Raw genomic sequence first — 20,905 nt, forward strand, 5'->3', positions numbered from 1 at the left:
TCATAAAACAAGCCAGATGGAAATGCAAAGTTTTCCCTGCTGCCTTAATAATTTATAACAGACTTGAAAAAACTGATATGCTACTACAAAAGAAATAAGGCTTATCTGAATAGTATTCTGTTATACAGCTAGTTATCTAAGAAATCTTGTAATTAATCTAAGTAATCAATGGGTGGTGGGTTGGTTTTTTGTTTGTTTGTTTTAAAACACAGCAGTGTGCAAAGTTCCACCTCTGTACTACAAGGCGCTAAATTAGAAACCTTCATTTTAATTTATAGCTATCTTAGCAATAGGCCCTGGAAATAAAAATCTGTAGCAAGACACGCAAGCTGATTTCTGGCTTGTCATCAGCAGTTGTGGTGCATTCGCGGCTGGCAAACAGACGTTGTACCCGGAAAATCCAATTCCCATTGTGAAAGGATTCATTTCAGTATGGCATTTAGATAAATTTCATGGTTAGATAAAACTAATTTTTTTTAAAAAAAGCAAAACCATGACACACATTCCAAACTTAAATACAAAGCCGAAAACACAACAAATAGATAAAATATGTCCAAAGATCCCCAGCCAGGAAAGTCCCTCCAGCAGAAATGCAATTTATTGTGCCAGCAAAACCAATTAATAAATCAGCAGAGCAAACAATAAGATTCACTCTGGAAGGTGAAAGTTGTGTTGTAGTACTTGCTGACCCAGCTTTAAAACAATGCACGGTTTCAGTTATTCCATAGAATGTTAGGGTTCCTTCTTTTAGGATTTATAACCCCTCATAATTAAAACAAGATTCTCTTCAGATAAAATGAAGATGCAGTACCAGCACATGTTGCCTGATCATTTAAAAAGTTAATTATGTTGGCAAACAGAATTAGTATTAGTAGAATATAATTGTGTTAGAACTAATCCGCTTACAGTTAAAGTTTAGGTATCTGTACCCCTTTTAACAATGAGCAGAACTAGAAGGTTCCACTAGGAAAAAAGACAACTAGCTTAATGAGTTATTCTGAACACTGCTTGCAGAGCTGCATTTCATCAAGATTCTAATTATCTTCAGATTTGGACTTAGTCTTTACAATCACTCGAACAGACATTTAAAATTGCCAGGAAGGACTCTAATTGACATGAAATCTCATTTAGGATACCAACCGGTCAACTCAAAAAACACAATCTGTATCAAACACTGTTGCTATTTGCCAGATTTGGGGGGGGGGGGGGGAAATAATACTGACATCTATGGCAAAAAAAGGAAAGGAAAAGAAAAAAGGCAATGCAACAGCAGTGATAAATAAATAAACAAATAAATTAAGTATTTTACCAACAAGGAAGAGAGGTTTTTATTAATGTCCCTTAAATCTGCTCAGTTTGGTATACAAGTCAAAACACAATGTTACTGCTAAATACCAGCATACTGTACTTCGAGAAAATTAGAATTTACTTCTCATTTTGCCAGCTTGCTCTTGACTCTGCAAAGCTACTTGTTAAAACTTTTAAAGAATATTTTATCTTTGTTTCTCATGCACACACCCCAACGATGCACACACCCCAACTTAATCCCAGGTCTCGGCGGTAGTTTTCTTTGAAATTCTCCCAGTCGACATGCAGGACCACACAATGTACAAATCTCAATGTGTGCATGAAGGATGAGTTCAAAAGTACTAGACAGGTGCAGATGGCTATAAAAGTGATAAAAGGTGTTAGAGATATTATTGGGAGTTGGGAATATCAAAGACCCAAAGGAAGAATCTGTTAGAAAGTATTACTCTTCCCGTGGTAAAGGCCTATAGATCCAAGCATCGATCCAAGCAAAATTAGGGTTTCAACTCAGTGGAGCTAACAACAGTTGCTGTACCGCTAGAAATAAAGAATATCAGTGTTTTCATTTAAAAAAAAATGAAAACCTAGAAGGGAAGAGCAGAAATATTTGGCTTGGCAAGAGGGACTATCAATTTCTCAGATCAGTATCTTAAAGATGAGGTGAGATAAACCATAAGCCAACGAGATATTGTTATCCCTAATTAAAAGACAACGTTGAAGGGCTCGGGAACGGGAAGGAAAAGACTGCAATTATACTTAGAGATACTATCAACAGATCATTCCAGGATGGAGATAACAATTTGTGTTCCAGCTCATGGTTATGAAATTTAAGTAACAAAAAACATGAATGCTCGAGTATTGCCCCAGTACAGCGCAACAAAAAGGTCCTTAACGTATTGAAAGAAGTAAAGGAAGTTGCTGGTACAATAATGGGCAACTTTAGCTATCTCAGTATTAACTGGTTGAGTGACACATTGGGGCATGGTTTGGAGAAGCAAGTTAAATGATAAGCCTGCTTTACAAAGCCATTTATAGTAAATGGAAGGGTGACTCACTTTAGAGGGAGGAAGTGGATTTAGGAATTTAAATATGGCTTCCTCTAAATTGAGTTGTAGTTCAGACTCTGCCTGCATTTCTGGGCAAGTCATTTAACTTCTGCACGTTTCCCCAAACATGAAAGGGGGCTAACAAATCTCTCCTCCCTCACAGTGTGATGAGAAGAGACACAGTAAGGTAAAGTAATATCCGTAACTGGACCAACTTCAGCTGGTGGAAGGGACAAGTTTTTGAGCTTCACGGAGCTGTTCCTCAGGCCTGGGGACAGGAACAAGGAGCGCATAAGCTAAATAGAAGGTAGGTCAGATTGTTAAGCATAAAGGGTTCACACACCCGGTGATGCAGGGATTAATGCTGTAAAACTCTAGGGAAGTGCTACGATGATGATTATTCCTAAATTCTGTGCAGGAGGTTCACTGTGATCACATCACAATTAGCGCAGATAAGAAGGTGATTCATCTAGGATTAGCAGCAAAAGTGAACTTTTAAAAAAGGTCAGATTTTATAACTGTAAGGCTAGGAGAAGGAAAAATGACTGACAGGAGGTTTAAGGACAAAATAACAAAAAAAAAATTCACCACCTTTACAATTATAATCAGCCTGGATACAATACAATAAGAGCATTGTATTTAAAGAACCACCTACAATCAAAACCAGAGAAACCTAACAATGGGAAAGCAGAGTCTGCATGATTAGCGAAAGTCCTTGGGTTTCTTAGAGCTGGGAAGTATCCCCTATGGATGGAGGAGATTAGTTAACAGTGTAGTGCAAAAAGAACTGTCAGGACACAGTGTGCTCAAGGTGACCATGGGCCATCTGGAGAACAAAATGCCGGGAGCCTGCCTCCAGCTCTTGAAGATTGCTGAAGGCGGCAGGTGAACTAAAAAAGCTCTGGAGTCTTAACAAAATCCCAGAAAAAAGTCTCTCTGTTTTTGGCATCTGGAGAAAGAGGCTAAGGGCCCTTGGCATCTGTTGCCACTGCTGGACGCTGAATGCCCTGAAAGGGGACGTACTGCTGGCACCGGGGAAGGTCCTTTTCCTTCCATGAGGTGAAACGCTCGCCTCAGCCTCCCCCACTGCTGCCACCCACACCCAGTTGGGATGGAGGCTGACGGGGCAGACCTCAGCCTGGGCCTGCAGAGGCCCCTGGGCCCCAGTTACAGACCCTGCAGGGTGGGAACAGCGATACCCGGGCGGGCTGAGCTTGGCTGGGCCAGGATGAAAGTCCCCCAGGTTCTGCTCTGGGGCCTGCAAGTGGCTGAGGTCTGCTCCCAGCGTGGCCAATACTCCCAGCCAGGGCCAGATTCCCAATGACCCTTTTCAGGCAGGTTGGCACCAGCTGCCTGGGGCTCAAGGGAGGAGCAGGCCCCAGCTCAGTACCTCAGGAGATGCTCAGTTCAACCACAAAGGGACCCACACACTGGCAGGTAACAGCTCCCCCCCATAGGGCCCCCACAAAGCCACTCAGGCTGGGGGCACTCATCCCCCTTGCAGAGGGGGTGATGGGCTCCCTCCCACTGGCAGAATTGGAGGGGGGGAGGATTGCTGTATACAGGAGCCCCTAGCATAGCCCCACATCTCCAGTCCCGCATCCAACCCTATGCATTCTGTATCCCCAGCCCATGGCAGCCTGTACCCTCCACCTGGCCCTGAGCATCCCCCCCAGTCCGCCCTTACCTGGATCTTTCCAGAGGAGCTCCTAGCTGTTGGGCTCCTAGCCCGTGTGGGGGCAGCACCTCGAGAGCCCAGACATGATGGAATTGAAGCAGCGGCTGCAAGGAGAGTCCAGGGGGGCAGCAGGGCCCACCGGGGAAGGGTGAGGGAGAGCAGGTGGGGGCTGGATACTGACACAAAGCTGGGCAGGTCCCTGTGCTTGAGGCTGAAGCCCCAGCAAGCTCTTGTGGTGCTACCAAGAGCAACTCCGAGCCACCCAGCGCCTGAGCTGCGACCGCCATCTTACCTGCCCTGGTGGTGGGAAGCATCTGGGGAGGGGGTAGGAGTGCTTCCCCACCAGCCTGGCTGGGGGCCACTTCCTGCTCCTCAGAGCCCCGGCTTGTGGCCATCGAGCTCTGCTGGGCAGCCCTGCCAGCCGCATCCATTGCTGTCGCCACTACCGATGGAGGGACCCAGGGTGGAAAGCTCATCTGGTGTGGAAACAGCAGGCGCATGCAGGCCTCTCAGCTAGCTCTGAGCTAGTGTTGGTTTCCCTGAGCAGGGCACCAGTTGCTCCAGGCCTCAGCTGCTATAAGAAGACTGCCCAGATGGGGGGCAAAGCCCCAGTATCTTCTCCCACAGGAGCTTGGCCCCAGCCTGAGCAGCCCTACAATAGGAGGTGGTAGCCCCAGAGAGCTGGATGGCTGTGTGTGGGGAGGTGGCAGGGCGGTCACAACATACAGCAAGCTCTCAGCTGTGCTAGATGGGGGGAGTCTACTGTCCCAGAAATCTACCACCCTAGGCAGCTGCCTAGTTTGCCTATAGTGAGAGTGACCCCTGGATACTGACCATGCTGTATCTGGCATATCAAGGGGGAGGAGAACACCCTGAAACAGAACAAGACAAGGAACCACCCAAGACAGGGACATGCACAGAAAACTGAAGATACGGATATTCAAAGCAGTAAGGCATTAACATCTATGGGACTTGATTGTACAAACTATTTGTAGCACTAGAATTATGCAACATTCCTTTCAGCCATAACCTAACCTGGGTTCAAACCCAAGTTAGGTTATAAGTGAAATGGATTTGATACGCCATCTGTTGCAGATGATTTTCAAAATCAACCTACCAGTAGTTATTTTTCCACTGATACAGCTAGGTCACTGTGGTAGTTTCTTTTATATACAATATAACATGCAACAAATGAGTAGAAAATAAAATTATACTTGCCAGTCTCTTCAAAAAAATACCCATTTCTGGACATCGCTGCCGGTGGACTTTCTGAAGAGAAGAAAAAAAAAGGGGGGGTGGGGGGAGAAGAGATAGATTAAGTCCAAGTGTGAGAACCGTAATGAATCTGAATACTTGGGTCTAACTGCTTAGCTCAGGGGTCTCAAACTCAAATGACCACAAGGGCCACATGAGAACTAGTACATTGGCTCGAGGGCCGCATTTACTGACACCTCTCCCCCGCCGCCATTGGCCCCACCCCCACTCAACCCCTTCCATGAGGCCCCGCCCTTGCCCTGCCTCTCCCACCCCCATTCCAACCCCTTCCCTGAAATCCCCACCCCAACTCCACCCCCTCCCTGCCCCCAGGGGGTGCAGGAGGGATGTGGGGTGCGGCAGGGGCTCAGGGCAGGGAGTTGGGGTGTGGGGTGCAGGAGGGGTGAGGAGTGCGGCAGGGGGTCAGGGTGCGGCAGGGGGCTCAGGGCAGGGGGCGTTGGGGTGCAGGAGGGGTGCAGCAGGGGTTCAGGGCAGGGGGTCATGGTGCAGCAGGGGCTCAAGGCAGGGGGTCGTGGTGCAGGGTGTGGCAGCGGGCTCAAGGCAGGGGGTCGTGGTGCAGGATGGGTGCAGGGTGTGGCAGCGGGCTCAAGGCAGGGGGTCGTGGTGCAGGATGGGTGCAGGGTGTGGCAGCGAGCTCAGGGCAGGGGGTTCGGCTGCAGGAGGGCTTCGGGGGGCAGGCTCCGGCCTGACACGCACCGGGGTCAGGGCAGGCTCCCTGCCTGTCCACCCACCCTGCCCCCGCGCCACTCTGGGAAGCCGACGGAACCTGAGGAAGGAGGGGCACAGGGGTGTGTGTGGCTGTTGCTTCAGGCACCACCCCAGCAGCTCCCATTGGCCAGGAACGGGGAACCGCGGCCAATGGGAGCTGCTGGGGGCGGTGCCTGAAGCAACAGCCCCCGGTGCGCGTCGGGCCGGAGCCACTCTAGGTAAACGCTGGGGGAGGGCGGGGGGGGGGGGGCACGAGGAGTTTGCAGGCCGCAGAAAATAACCCCGCGTGTTTGAGACTCCTGGCTTAGCTCATCACCATAAATGCTCTCAGACAGACGGAAGAAGAAAACTATTACAGACATTAATGATTTATTCTGGTACTGACAAGTTTAACCTTTTGTTTATTGACTTGAACATTCTGGGAAATGTTAAATACCGTCACCATCTCCTGCAAAAAGCGTTTAACAACAAAAAAAACCCACAACTCATGCTTCAGCTGTCCTGTGTACGTTTAGTGCTTCCAGCAGAAAATACTACATTAGTCAACATCTGCACAAGCCTAATTACATCGGCGTGACACGTCAGATCTGAAGGACCACATGGGTGCAAGTATTAACACAAAATTCTGCTAAGGGACGATCCTATTAAAAAGAGTAAATAATGGCATCCAGACGGTACGTACCAAATATGGCACCGTATGCTTGGATAATTAATTCTAATGAAACCTTCACTTAAATGAGAGCTTGATTTTACAATCCGTTCTGCTCCTTTTAAACAAACCATCAGGGCACCTGAACCAGAACTTTCTCACGAATGACAAACACGCTCTTGTCTTCTCCTGCCCGCTGCCCGACCCTGGATATAGCAGACAGATACCGTTTGTTCCAACAGTATCCCAAAAAAGAGGCAATGTCACACTCACATGCAAACAACTGGGAAACTGAATTCATGTCAGGAATGGGTCCCTGCGTACCCGTGCTTAAAACAGTTGACTTGCCACTATGGCTAGGTTTAACTCAGTATCAGCAGTTACACAACGTATGAGTGACACTTGGCAGACATAGGACAAAAGGGTTTAACAGCCAGCTGAAATTTGCCCCATCAGTTCTGAATGATGATGTGGGCTAGCTGCCTACTCTTAGAGATGCATGTGTATTTGGGCCAAGTTGAATTTTTAAACCCACCCTAAACAATTCAGATTGCTGGTTTAGGAGAGGGCAACGGCTTTTTCGAAAGGCGAAAGCAGGACACATGCAGGAGCCCCGCCACGTTCCAGGACCCCGTCCCCTACCCCTCCTCTTCCCCACCGAGACCCCACCCTCTGGCCCAGCCGGAAGCCAGAGCTGGGCCATGGTAAGAGCTGCACTGCCCAGGATGCTGTGGGGAGCCCCAGACCCTCCCACCTGCTCACTTCAGCTCTCCCCCCCGGAAGAGACTGGCAGCACCCCTGAGCCTTAGGCAGGCATAGGGCGGCGCTGCAGGGAATCCAGGACAAATGCAGTCCCAGAGTTATTCAGCCCAGGACCGGGACTTGAAATCTGCATTTTAGGACTGTCCTGCCCAATTTGGGATAGGTGGTCACCCTAGTTTAGGGCCACGGAGGACCTTCTTTATACCAGGAACTGGCCAAGGTGTAACCCTTCTTCAGTTCAACTCACCATAAAAGGTGTGGGAAGGGAGCTCTAAATACTCATGAATACATTAAAACATTCACCTGAACACTTCACATAGCAGCCACATGCAGTATTTGAGGGCCAAATTCACTGGCTTATAAACAGTGGTGTAAGCGGCATAAGGGCATAACCTGCAGTGATCTGGCATTCAGCAGGTGTGCAAAACAAGGGCCATAGACAGAAAGTTGGGCCTATGGGTATTAGAGATGGTATAAAACAACATGAAGCAGGCCTCTTTAATTTACAATATAGGATCCTGGTACTTAATTTTCCTGCTACAAATACCCTACCCATCACCCTTCTCCCACAACCCACATGGAACAGAGGTTACACTCATTTTGCACAATTAGGGCCAAATCTGCTGCTGGCACAACTCCATTTGACATAAGCCGAGTTACGCCAGCAGAGACTCTGGCACATGAAATTACCAGAAGGGTACAAGTTATGTTACTTCGCTGCTTATATTCATTTTCTAACCAACTTACATCCAGCTTGTAACTTCACCCCATCAGTCACTGCCAAATGTGTCTCAGAGACTTCCATTTGGCTGCCTTTGCTCCAAGTGTTCATACACTTGGGGCTATTTAAAGAACACAAGTTAAAAAGGATGAACCCGGAGACCAGCCCAGGACAAAAGCAGAAATAACGGTGTGCTTCCCCAAGAGGGAGAGTGAGGAGTAAGAGAAACGATTGGGCTGCTGGACAGGCAATGAACCACGGTCCGAAGATGCCCCCAAAAAGAGTCAGTTGTTTTATCTAGCTGGAAGGGAACGGGAAAATGTGTTACGTTAATGACTGAAGGGTGATTTAGGAGCTGTCCATTTTTAAGGCACGGTCAAGCACCTAGAGCAATCAATAGGCACTTCTTTTCAGTTGCTGCATACATACGTTAAAAGAAACGGATCCAGTTAAAAAATAAGATATCCTGATGGAAGAGCCACAAAATAGACCAGGGATAGTCAATACATGGAATCCGGACTGCCAGACGCTTTTGAACGGACCCAAAACATTTTTTTTTAATTTTTATCATCATCATCATCATCTTCTCCTCTGGAGTCGGGACCTTGACAATACCTTGACCAAGAAATCTGGACCTTGACAAAAAAAAAATTTCACTACCCCCGGCCTAGACTCTCAATTTATAATGAGCATGAAGTCCACATATCAAGGGTCTGGTGGAATTGACAAAAAAAATTCTTGTGCATCACAGTTTTTTTGTTTAAATAAAAAATAGGTCACAGGTGCTTTCATAACATTTTGAAATCATAAATCAGAGTGCGAACTAAGGGGCTCTTCTGTTTCAACTCTATAGCCTCCTCCACATCCTATTTATTATGTTTCCATTGCATTCCTGAACTAACGTGGTTATCCTCTGATGGCCAATGTAATAATAGAAATATATGAATCTGCATTTATTTTAACCAAAGCCTATCCTTTTTATTATAAAAATGTGTGTGTATATTAGAGAGACAAGGCGAGTGAGATTATAATATCTTATTGGACCAACTTCTGTTGGTTAGAGGCAAGCTTTTGAGCCACACAGAGCTCTTCTTTGGGTCTGGGAAAGGTGCTTCCCAGAGTCACTGCAAAATGCAAGGTGAAACAGATTGTTTAGCATAAGTAGTGAACACATATTATAAGGAACCATTCAAGGTCAAGTGGCCTGTTAACACCTCTGCAGCTATAGGACAAAAGAGGGGGTTAGGGCTTGTCTACACTGGCAATTTACAGTCCTGCAACTTTCTGGTTCAGGGGTGTGAAAAAAAAAACCCTAAGCGCAGCAAGTTTCAGCGCTGTAAAGCGCCAGTGTAGACAGTGCTCCAGCGCTGGGAAATACACCCCCCGTGGAGGTGGGTTTTTTTAGAGCGCCAGGAGAGCTTTAGCGTTGCCAGTGTAGACTAGGATAACCAGATGTCCCAATTTTATAGGGACAGTCCTGATATTTGGGGCTTTTTCTTATATAGGCTCCTATTGCCCCCACTCTCTGTCCCAATTTTTCACACTTGCTGTCCAGTCACCGTAGCGTAGACTAGCCCGTAGTGGGTTATAGATTGTTGTAATAAGCCATAAATTCAGTGTCTCTGTTCAGTCCATTATTTTTAGTGCCTAGCAGAGTACGGAGTTTGTATACTTCATATATATATAAAACCTGATGAATGAAAGGAGTTCAAAGACTGTTGCATTCTATATTAAAAGTGCCTCATATCTGCAGCATCCCTCCTGGGCTGTGATTTTATCTCGACTTAAGTAGCACTGTGGCCTGATCACTACTTGGATGGGAAACAAAAGGGACAAGCCAGGGCACTGCCATAAGGAGCAGTGTTTCATTAGGTGGCACTATTTCCCTTGAGTAAATAACGAACCAATGCTCAAGCATGTTGCCTAGGGGACAGTTATGCTGGAAATGCTGTTTTTCAGATGAGTCATAAAACCAAGGTTTTAACCTGGTAATTAAAGGTCCAGTGGCACGTTTTGAAAAAGTTGGGTGTTAACCCTGGAATGTCTTGGCTGAATTCCAACTCTGGTAATTGCATTCTCATTACGTAAGTTGTCCTACGGTTTCAATTGGGTAAAGTCTTAAAACTATTGCGTAGCAATGGACAGCTATTACCACACACACAGAGGTGGCTGAACTTATTACTTTGTATCCCAATAGGTTTGGAATATGCTTTAGGAGCCTGTGAGATAAACATGTTTACATACGTGTTGATTATAGGCCCAGTCCCGCACAAAATGTATGCATGGGACTACTCGTGCTTAAATTTAAGCATGTACATAAATGTTTGCAGAACTAGGGCCCATCTCTTTTCTCGCTCATCATCCAGCGGATCAGTACATTTTCAGCATAATCTTATTTCCTAAAAGCATTTTGTATTTAATAAATATTTAAAAAATTCTGTTTAAGATGGAACACAAAGTATGGTCTCTTTTCATTATATGGGAACATATGTCTATGGATAGTTTGTATCTAGAACCTTACACGTTTACCACACTTTTTTATACAATATACGGCAAAGAAATGACTCAGAAGGAACAGATCTACCTACAAGTATTTGCAGGGTGTAAACAGTGGAGAGAGAGAACAATTATTTAGGGTGGCACAAGAAATGGAAAGGTTCTGGCAAAGTATCAGAATAATCTTCAAAGGGTAATGATGGCAGCACCATCACTTCAAATGTTTAAATCTTGACAATGAAACACTAGCCAGTTATACTGTAGGGAACAGTCCCACAATGCCCCTCTCACGTCACCCTCTAATACACCAAAGAGCCAGCAGTGTCTTATGGAAAATATTGAACCTGTGACTTAAAACGAATCTGCTCATAGATGTTTTCTTGTTTTTCCCTTTTATTCTTTGCTACTAAGGGTACAGGCAAGGAGAGTCCATCTGTGTCTCCTGCTTGAACCTCAGGGTATGGCTACACTTACAAATCTGCAGCGCTGGTAGTTGCAGCGCTGGTCGTCCAGCTGTGCAGGGCCAGCGCTGGTGTGTGGCCGCATTTGCAGCGCTGTTGGGAGTGATGCATTATGGGCAGCTATCCCAGCATTCAAGTGGCAGCAACGGTGCTTTTCAAAAGAGGGGGGTGGGGAGGGGCGTAGTGTGACAGGGAGCGGGGGGAGAGAGAGAGGGGATTTTTGGAGCCAACACTGTGTGTTAGTTTCCTGACTTGAAAAATCAGAACATGTCCCCGATCCCTTACCCTTAACTCTTAACTGCAAACAGCCTGCAGCCAACACGACTCCCTTTCTCCCCTCTGCCCCCCCGCTGTTTCTGTCAAGCAAACACTCATTCCCTGCCTGCCTCATTATCTCATTTGATTGTTCACAGATTGATCACAGCAAACAGGAGCTGTGTTTGTAGATAAACAGCTCCGGGATCAACCAGCTACGGAGCTCGGCGTTCACAACAAAACAAAGAGAGGCTGCATAACAAAACAAAGAGAGTAATTTATAAAAGCATTCTGGGATACATCTTTATACCCTGGAGGCCAATCACAGCGCTGGTGTGTGGCCACACTTGATGACCAGCGCTGCAGCACCAGCGCTGGAATCCTTATTCCCCATGCTGAGTGAGGTGTACGGCCAGCGCTGCAGCCAGGGAGTTGCAGCGCTGGAAGTGCCCTGCAGGTGTGGCCACTTACTAATTGCAGCGCTGGTGGAGGCTTTCCAGTGCTGCAACTTGCCAGTGTAGCCATACCCTCAGTTGAAGTTAAAAATCTCTACTTGTACATCATAGTCCTATAAGCAGACACCAGTTTTGACAGAGCTGCAGAAAGACTGATTACAGGTGGGGATAAAAGTAGCGGAAGCAGATGAATCAGGAAGCAAGAGGTCCTGTTTTAGGCAAATATTTTAAATCATACGGTAACAAAATCCAAAGTTTACAGGGAAGTAACAGTATGCAGTGTTGTAGTTGTGTTGGTCCCAGGATATCAGAGAGACAAAGAAGTAATGTGTTTTATGGGACCAACTTCTGTTGGTGAGAGAAAGCTTTCAAGCTTACACAAAGCTCTTCTTCAGGTCTGTAACTGAACTGTTACGTTCTCCCTTGAGGTGTCCACAGTTTTGTATCAGCTTGTTTGAGATCAGTTATCAATAGAAAGGTTCACATTGCATTCATGGAAATGAATGAGCTCTGCTGGGGGGATTGGTTTTAGCACTACAGTTTGCCATCATTTTCTTGCTGTTGTGTCTTCAAACATTCAAAAAAAAATTCCATCAAGTCTACTATGTATTAATTCTTACCATTTTCCTGAAAAAAATAATAATAATAATAAAATCCACACAGAATCAAGTATCAAGATAGATAAGCCCCAGTTTGATATTAAAGGAGCAGAATCCTGTACATAAACAACCCCAGTAAAAAAAGAGGATGTGCTATGAAGAGATTCAAATTCAAACAAAGCAATTAACAATTCCATAATAAACGATGAAGATCTTTCTACTCTAAATGTTTAGCAAAATTGTTTTTGTTGGCACACTTTAATGCTGAGGGCTTTAAAACCCTACAAGCAAAGAAAATAATTAATGAATGATCTATTTCGTATGGCACCCATCCCACCAATGAAGCCAGCTTTCCTACCCTCTGCATTCATTTCTTCTACAAAGTGTCTTTGAACCTTTTTTTATGCCACCACCCTAAAACACAATAAAGGAGTTAAAAGTATTCAATCTCCTACCTTTATCTTTATTCACCAAACTGTGGGTCAACTCCTAGCCCCACTGAAGTTTTTTGATTCCTGTAGGGCTAGGACTTCACGCTACACATACATAAATCCCTAAGCCACATATTTTCTTACAACACTGGTCCTTTACCCCCATTCCTTCCCTGCTGATTGCCCATCTTGAATCTAAAATTTAGGTTATAAACTCAGAAGAAAAACCCCATCTGTGTAGCAAGTAGCATAGTCCTATAAAATGAGAGATTAGATCAGAGACAAAAAGAGAGATACATACAGTGATCCATAAAGAAAAAAGTGGTTTCAAGAACATTAAAAAAAAATTCTCTAGACTATCTTGCCCACTTCAGTTTTACGGACAAGGACTTTGCAAGCAACATAGTAAATTCAGTATTTAGGAAAGATAATATCAATAGAAAAAAAATTTCTTCCTCCAACATAGTTAAAATGTGTAGATTATTCTAGCTGCTCTAGGAAGAAACAATTATATTTTTGGCTTCTTTGCTCACTAAAGGAAAATACTACCTTCCTCCTATTTAGTTGCCAACAAAACCCTAGTAATCACGCTTCAACTTTTTGGCAATTTAACTGTGTTTTTCAAATCTTTTTATCGGTCAAAAACATGCATAACCAACTCTTCTTGCTCCCTAGAGAGTATCTATTTAAATTAGGATTATTTAGAAAATGTTGAAGCCTTATGATTTCCTTGCTTTTTAAAGCTTTTTAAAAAAAAAAAAACAGATTTTATATATATTCAGTTCACAGCTTGTTATGGCCCTCTAATCAAAAGCTGCAAATGGTAAATGTTAATATCCATTCTGTAGATTTAGAAGATACACGTTCAGAAAAACAACCGCCCTTTGACTTCAAGCCATTTCAATGACTCAGATGTAATGTACAAAGTTTAAAGAATGTGATGGTTCAATTCCTGGCACTGCCGGTCAGGTAGGAAATTCTAACTTATGTCGCTGTTTAGGATTTTTGGTCTCAAAAACAAAAACAGAAAAGCCCACAATAAAGATGAATAGGCCAGCAGAGAGAGATCAGGACAATAATATTTGTACTTCCTGATTTCTTACATTTTTACATTTGGATCTAGCAACAAAATGAAAAAGACAAAAATCCATTATGCCATCTTCCATTATTAAATTCCTCGGGGAGATGTGTCCTAGCAATTCCTTTAATAACCAGTTTTAACTTTCTTGTTATCAAGCTTAGTAATAAGCTCTCTTGAGCCATGCAATATTACTAGATTACAAATAAAAACACATTCTCTGGATACTTGTAAAAAAAAAAAAATTGAAAAAAAAATGTTCTGCTGCTGGCATCTTCTGAGGCAACAGCTTTCCTCCAACCCAAGCATCTTGTTTGATGTACAACATAATTCTCTGTCTAATGGATTGCCAGCATGCACCCTTCCATGTTAAAGAAAGCAACGTGCAAAATTTATTGCAGACTTCTTACATCTGCTCAATAAATACTGAAAGTTTTTCCCATAAGTTTTGCTAATGATATATCACATTTCCTCATTTTTTAAAATGAAAGAATTGCTTTCTTAAGAAGAAACAAGACTAAGGCTACACAGAAATTTGAAACAGGATGTCTGCATGCCAAATGTTTTTAAGTATATATTTATACATCTTCACTGGTGGCATCTCCAACCTGCCTGCACTAGAACATACAGAATAGCCAGATACGTGCTTTTTTTGTACACAAAAATACCCTTCAAAAGCCATTAAATCACTTTAAATTGCTTCAAGTCATTAAAATTAACGGACTGTAGCAGTTAGCTTTGACCAAGGATGTTTTAATATCAGATCTCCTAGAAAACTCGCTCTTTGGCAAACTGGCTCCAAGATAAGATGGTTGGGTCTGTGATGATTAGAACACTGAATCCCATCATCATGAGCAACTTTAAAAAAAAAAACCAACCAAGTCAAAACAAAAGGAACCTCTGCTAAAATATGCAGATTCCTTGTAACCTTGACAAAAGCTTCAACTGTAATTGGGGAACCTTTCAGCCTAAATTTTCAGAAGTTAAGACACCCAAAAATCAGTAATAAGTTTTTAGCTATCCTGCTTGACACACCTTAGAAAGGGGCCTCATTTTTATATGAAAAATGCACAATAATTTTTGAAAACACAGGGCCATTTGGCTTAAAAGCACTAGTTACTTACTGAAGTACACAGCTTCATCAGTAAGCCAGCTATTGAAGAATGTATGCTGTGCTTGGGGATGGGCAGTCACCCTAGCTGGTTGAGGCTGTTGGGCATGGTGACTGCCTTCCATTCAGGGGGAAATGAGGAAACGATTAAATGCCCCTTTGTTTAGAGGTAGCTGTAACTATGGGAAACTACCACCCAAGGACTAGACCTCATGGCAAGCCTGGCCAGTGGCTGCACTATGCAATCCCAGGGGTCTGATAATAAATAGAAGGGGGCAGAGGACTGATTTCATTTGCAGTTGTATGCGTCGGAGAGATGCGGCAGAAGCGCCAAAGCTGAGGAAGCAGCAGCAGAGAGCCAAGGAGACAGCCAGAACAAGCATTGGGAGCAAGACCCTAAGCAAAAAGCGTACAGAGAGCTTTTAGGGCAGAGTGCTGGATGTAAGAGTTTTGGAACTGTGAGCAAAGAAAATGTCCCCTGATTGATTCATACTGTGTTCAAGAAAACAGGACTAATAATTCTTGGTTATTTACCAAGGATGTGTACACACAAAATACTGGACTGCATCAATTTCTCCACCTAAATGGAAACAACCTGCAAGACCCCAAAAACTGGCTAACTACTTGGGTCAACGTGGTAACAGTACAGTAGCACTGTTTACTCAAGTGCAAGAGAGGCTGGACACATGTCTGTAAAACACTATTTTCAGGCTCTTGACCAGCATGAGAGCGCTAGCCCGTACTGAAAATACTTGCCGCAACCTGCAGCAAGGGAGGTTTAGGTTGGACATTAGGAAAAACTTGCTAACTGTCAGGGTGGTTAAACACTGGAATAAATTGCCCAGGGAGGTTGTGGAATCTCCATCATTGGAGTTTTTAAGAGCAGGTTGGACAAACACCTGTCAGGGATGGTCTAGATAATACTTAGCCCTGCCATGAGTGCAGGGGACCGGACTAGGTGACCTCTCGAGGTCCCTTCCAGTCCTATGATTCATTTTTGCTGATTTCTTGAGTCAGCAACCGTTAATGTCTAAGAAATATTTCAGATCTACAGTTTACCTTAAATACTGCGCCACTCAAACTTTCAACCCACAGCTCATGTATCTTATATATTTGACTATGTTGTGCATCTAATTTAGATTGTGAACCGTTGGTGCAAGGACTACATCCTCTACATCTGTAGACAGGCAACACTACCAACAGTATATATATATATATATATATGTATGCATCTCTGTCTCCATAGAGACAGCTACATATATACATTCTACAATATCCACAAAAAGTGTCCAGAAATTCACAGGCTATACTTAGGTACAAAGACAAAGTCCTACAAGTCTCGCATTCTAATGTACATAGTTACCTTACAACTAAAAGGATTGACAAACACAAGTCACACACACACCAGCAATAAGCAATACCAGGTTTCAAAATTGAGCAGCTCTCTCATATTACACTTCCTCATTCCTCACAAATTAAGAGTTAGGCTTGGTTAGTACTTGGATGGGAGCCCTCCAAGAAACTCAGGTACTACAATAAGCTGTGTTGGACTCTTCCTCTGAGACGGTCTCTTCACTGATACAAAAGAGGTTTTTGTTGTTGTTTTAAACACTATGCGATAAACACGGGACAGTTACCTCTTGCTAAAAATCACTGGGGACAAGGCACTTTTTTTTTTTTTCCTAAGAGGTCACGGGCGAGGTCAACCCTCTACCCGCCGCTGGACCTCACCTAGTCTACCTTGCGGTAAAACTAAACTGCTTTGTCTCCACTGTGTTTTTGCAGCCAGTTCTCTCATGTGCATTAGTTATCCTGCCCTAAAAGCCACCACTCTGTCAGCAAAGACAGGACCCAAGTCAGTATCGAACCGCAATATGTTGTTGTGAGAGGGTGATGTGCTGATGGAGGTGCAATCTTTTAGAAGAGAGATGAAACAGCATTCCTGATCCCTGCTGCTCCTCAAATACCTTATGGCATTCTTTGAAACAGTAGGGTGTTAGGTATGTTCTACTACCCAAATTCCTCCTGCAGTTTCAACTGGTTATTCTGGTCTTCATTTTGTGTCCTAAACAGTTTGATCCTGTGCACTGTTCATCAGCTGCTATGTTCTGCAAGTACTCAAGTAGGGAAGATGCACTACGTTTCTCCTACTAAATGTATTGACGCAACTCCCTGAGTCTGTTCAGGCTTCTAGAAAAAACATGCTCCTACTTGGCATGCTAGGAGGCTTACAGCATGCATTAGGATGGTAGTTTCCACCCCACTCCTCAAATAACATTACATCATCTCATTAGCAACATCATTCCCATGATAGTAACACGGTACCTACTTGTTAGGTGTTCTATTTCAGAGGTGGCTCATTTCAGTGAGCAACCCGTATGCAGATGAAAATAGCATCTGCCCGTTAACTCTGGAAAGTGTTTTGAGATTATTTTGTTACAAGGAGGAGGGAGAAAAAAATTGTTCTCGTTAACCTCTGAGGCTAGGACAAGAAGCAATGGGCTTAAACTGCAGCAAGGGAGGTTTAGATTGGACATTAGGAACAACTCCCTAACTGTCAGGGTGGTTAAACACTGGAATAAATTGCCTAGGGAGGTTGTGGAATCGCGTTGTTGGAAAACTTTAAGAGCAAGTTAAAAAAAATAAATAAATCACCTGCCAGGGCGGGTCTAGATAATACTTAGGGCAGGTCTACATTACAGGGTTATGTTGACATAAATTATGCAACTCCAGCTACATGAATAACATAGATAGAGTTGATGTAGCTTATGTTGACTTATTGCGATGTCTACACCATGCTGGGCTGATGGGAGCCACCATCAACTTACCTTATGCTTCTCATTCTGGTGGAATGGGAGTCAATGGGAAAGCGATCTGTGGTCAATTTAGCGGGTCTTCGCTAGACCTGCTAAATCGACCTCCAGTGGATCGATCACTGCAGCATTGATCCCCGGTAAGCATAGACATACCCTTAGTCTTGTCTCAAGGGCAAGGAACTGGACTAGATGGCCTCTCAAAGTCCTTTCCAGTCTTACAATTCTATGAAAGAGTTGCGTAGTGCAACTTATATGCAAGGCACTATAGGCATTATAGCCTTATTTTACAGCAGGAAGTGTATTATTTACATTTACCAATTAAGTGACAGCCAAAGCATGGACCAAAAAGAACTTTGATTTTAGAATAGCCCAATCCAACGTGACAAGTAATTACAGCGTTTGATCCTTCTGTGAATCATAGATGTGTTTGGATTTACGTGTATCTTTCATTTGCCTCTAAATCAACGGCCTCTTGAACCACAGGCTGCCAGGTACAAGTGAAGGGCACTCCTTAGGCTCTTTTAACTTGCACCTAGGACCAGCACAGCTCCCTTCCCTAGAATAAGGAGCACGCAAAGGTTGGGGGGAGGAATGGAAAGCCGCCTTAGCCCTCCTCCCATGAGTCCTGACCAGAGCAGTGTTCATGTACACTCAGGGGCAATGGAAGCTCCCTAAAAGTGAGGGGGCCAACGGCGCCTGAACCATGGCCAAGCCCTTGTACCGCCCCTTCCCCCTGAGGCCACACCCCCACAACACCTCTCTCCCTCCCCTCACCCTTTTGGCTAGTAAAAAGTGATAGGCCCAATTCCTGCCATGGCCCCATCTTGTTAAATGTGTTTATTACTGAAAACCAAACAGACATTTCAATAAATCTTGGGCACTTTTAAATAAAATACCTGGGCAGCCATAACTACATACATTTAATATGTTCTCTAGCCTTTTCCTTAGGGGATTTTCCCCCTTTATGCAAAATACTCCTCACTGTTCTTAATGGGCTCCAATCTCATAATGAACCCACCCAATACAGAATGCACCTACATCCAGCATTTGCAGGAGAGACCTCCTTCACCTATAACTAGAAAGATCTAAACAGCTTCTGAGGCTTCAGTGAGTCTCAGCATGATCCGCTCCAATTTCACAGGCTAGCCCAGAAAGTGCACTACAAAAGCAGTGCCCATAACCATAATCATCGTGTACCATAATTACATCCTTGACCCAAAGTCTACCACATGAATACAGGGGAAAAGTATTTTTATACCCTATTGGACATTAACCTATTAGACTGGGGAGTCTATTCAAAGAGTATGTTCAGTGCTCTTTTTAAAATCCCTCATTTCCACTGCAAGAAGAAAAAGGCTGTTCTTAAATCTTATCAATCATGGACACCCTTCTGGTAAGTGGGAAATCCCAACCCACAAGAGAGGGGCGATAGGAGGGGGAGATCTGATTTTCACAACTGCTGGCTGCGGAGAGAGAAAACATCATATTGAAATAAGGCATCAGGCAACCTCCTCCTAACTGCGCAATCACAAGCAAACATGCATCCACACACAAACACGGGGATCAGTCTTGTCTGGTATCAAAGCAGTCTCCTTACTGTTCCTTGTTGGGTTGGTTTTTTTTTTTTTGCTAGACTGCCCCCTTAGTAGTAATAAAACCACTTAACAAAAGGTCACTGTCTGTAGTAATGACAGTGCTACCCCAGCCTTCAGAACAAAGCAAAAAGGCTGTGTTGATAGATTTTCTCCAAAAGCAACAGACTGCCCAAGCTGAGTCATCAAGTTAGCCCACCGGACAGCTCAATATGCAAGGGTGCCTCCCAGAGGTGATTACAAAACAACTCCCTTTTTAGAATCAGAGATCTGTGCAGCTGCTTAATTAGCAGAATACATTCTACTCTTTTCTTTAAAAAAAAAAAATTCATTCTCTTGGCCAGCATTCCTCTACAGGTGTCACGTAGGAGTGACGGGTCCCACCATAGCAAGAGGAACTATGGCACTTCCACACTTCCTGCACTTCTTACAACAGTTACTGTCCAGCACAACTGCATGGGGTTTACACACAATAGGCGCTTTTATTAGGTGATCAGGAAAAAGAAGAGGAGCCAGGGAACAATGACCACTCAGGATTTGGCTGACACACAGATAAAAGCTTTGGGCCATTTACTTTTCTCGGAATGAAAGGAAAAGAAAGTGCTGCTATCCAGTACCATTTCATTAGATCCTCAAAACATAGTCACGGTCTACTGGGATCTGTGGCTTGAATTCCAGACATAATGCTACATGTGGAGGGTGGGAAAAACCCAATCATCAGAGATACAACAATCTGACAAGACCCAGGCGTTCTCCAAGTTAAGGCTCTTCCCTTCAGGTGGAATTTCCAACAGCACTTAAGTGACTTAGGAGCACAGGTGCCACTGAAAGTCCCTCTTTCATCCAGTGACTGTACTTACAGAGGCCTATCAATCTCGTAATGGTATTTTAACTTTGTGGGGAAAACGCTGACTTTGTTTGAGCATTTTGGGTCCTTCAAGCATAATATCCAGCTTCTGGCAGTATTCTGTACAGTTTTGTCACGGCATGCTGTCATTTTATCAACAGGCCTTTTTTCACATTAGAGAGACCACCATGGGCAGAGTGCACTATTGTTACTATGCAGGACCCAGTGCAAGTGCTTACCAACTCCAAACAATCTGGTACGAGTCAAATCTCAACAGAGACAGTCTCAGTGAAGTCATTCTGTATAACTCTCCTTTTGTGTTTATGAGTATTGTGAAAACAGTGGTGCAAGACAGCTAAAACTGTTGTCTGATTTAGTTTAAAATAAAATATGGGCCTTAAAGTCCCCATCTTGGACTCACAGAATAGAAGAGTTTGTAAAACGACAGTCACCCAGGGTAGTAAGATTTTTGGTGTGTGTTTGAGTCCACATAATGTGTTAATGAGAAATACTCGTTCTTAAAATAAAAACGTTTTTAATTAAAACAAAAAGCCAAAACAAAAAAGGGAGACGAATACCAAAAGGCATTTCCATCTCGAACTGTGGCTGGACAAATT

General features: G+C 44.0%; 1 protein-coding gene across 9 annotated transcripts in view; it reads right to left on the reverse strand.

Annotated features, from left to right (window-relative positions):
* Positions 1-20,905, reverse strand: part of SLC4A11 (solute carrier family 4 member 11) — a 257,410-nt gene that overhangs the window by 140,572 nt on the left and 95,933 nt on the right. For all 9 annotated transcript variants that reach the window (XM_039540269.1, XM_039540263.1, XM_039540262.1 and 6 more), the window contains one exon: positions 5,251-5,301. In XM_039540269.1, coding sequence (XP_039396203.1) covers positions 5,251-5,284 — 34 coding nt within the window. In that variant the 5' untranslated portion in view covers positions 5,285-5,301. The remainder of the gene's footprint in view (positions 1-5,250; positions 5,302-20,905) is intronic.

This window comes from Mauremys reevesii, linkage group 5 (genome assembly GCF_016161935.1).
Source record: "Mauremys reevesii isolate NIE-2019 linkage group 5, ASM1616193v1, whole genome shotgun sequence".
In the NCBI taxonomy this organism is placed as follows: Eukaryota; Metazoa; Chordata; order Testudines; family Geoemydidae; genus Mauremys; species Mauremys reevesii.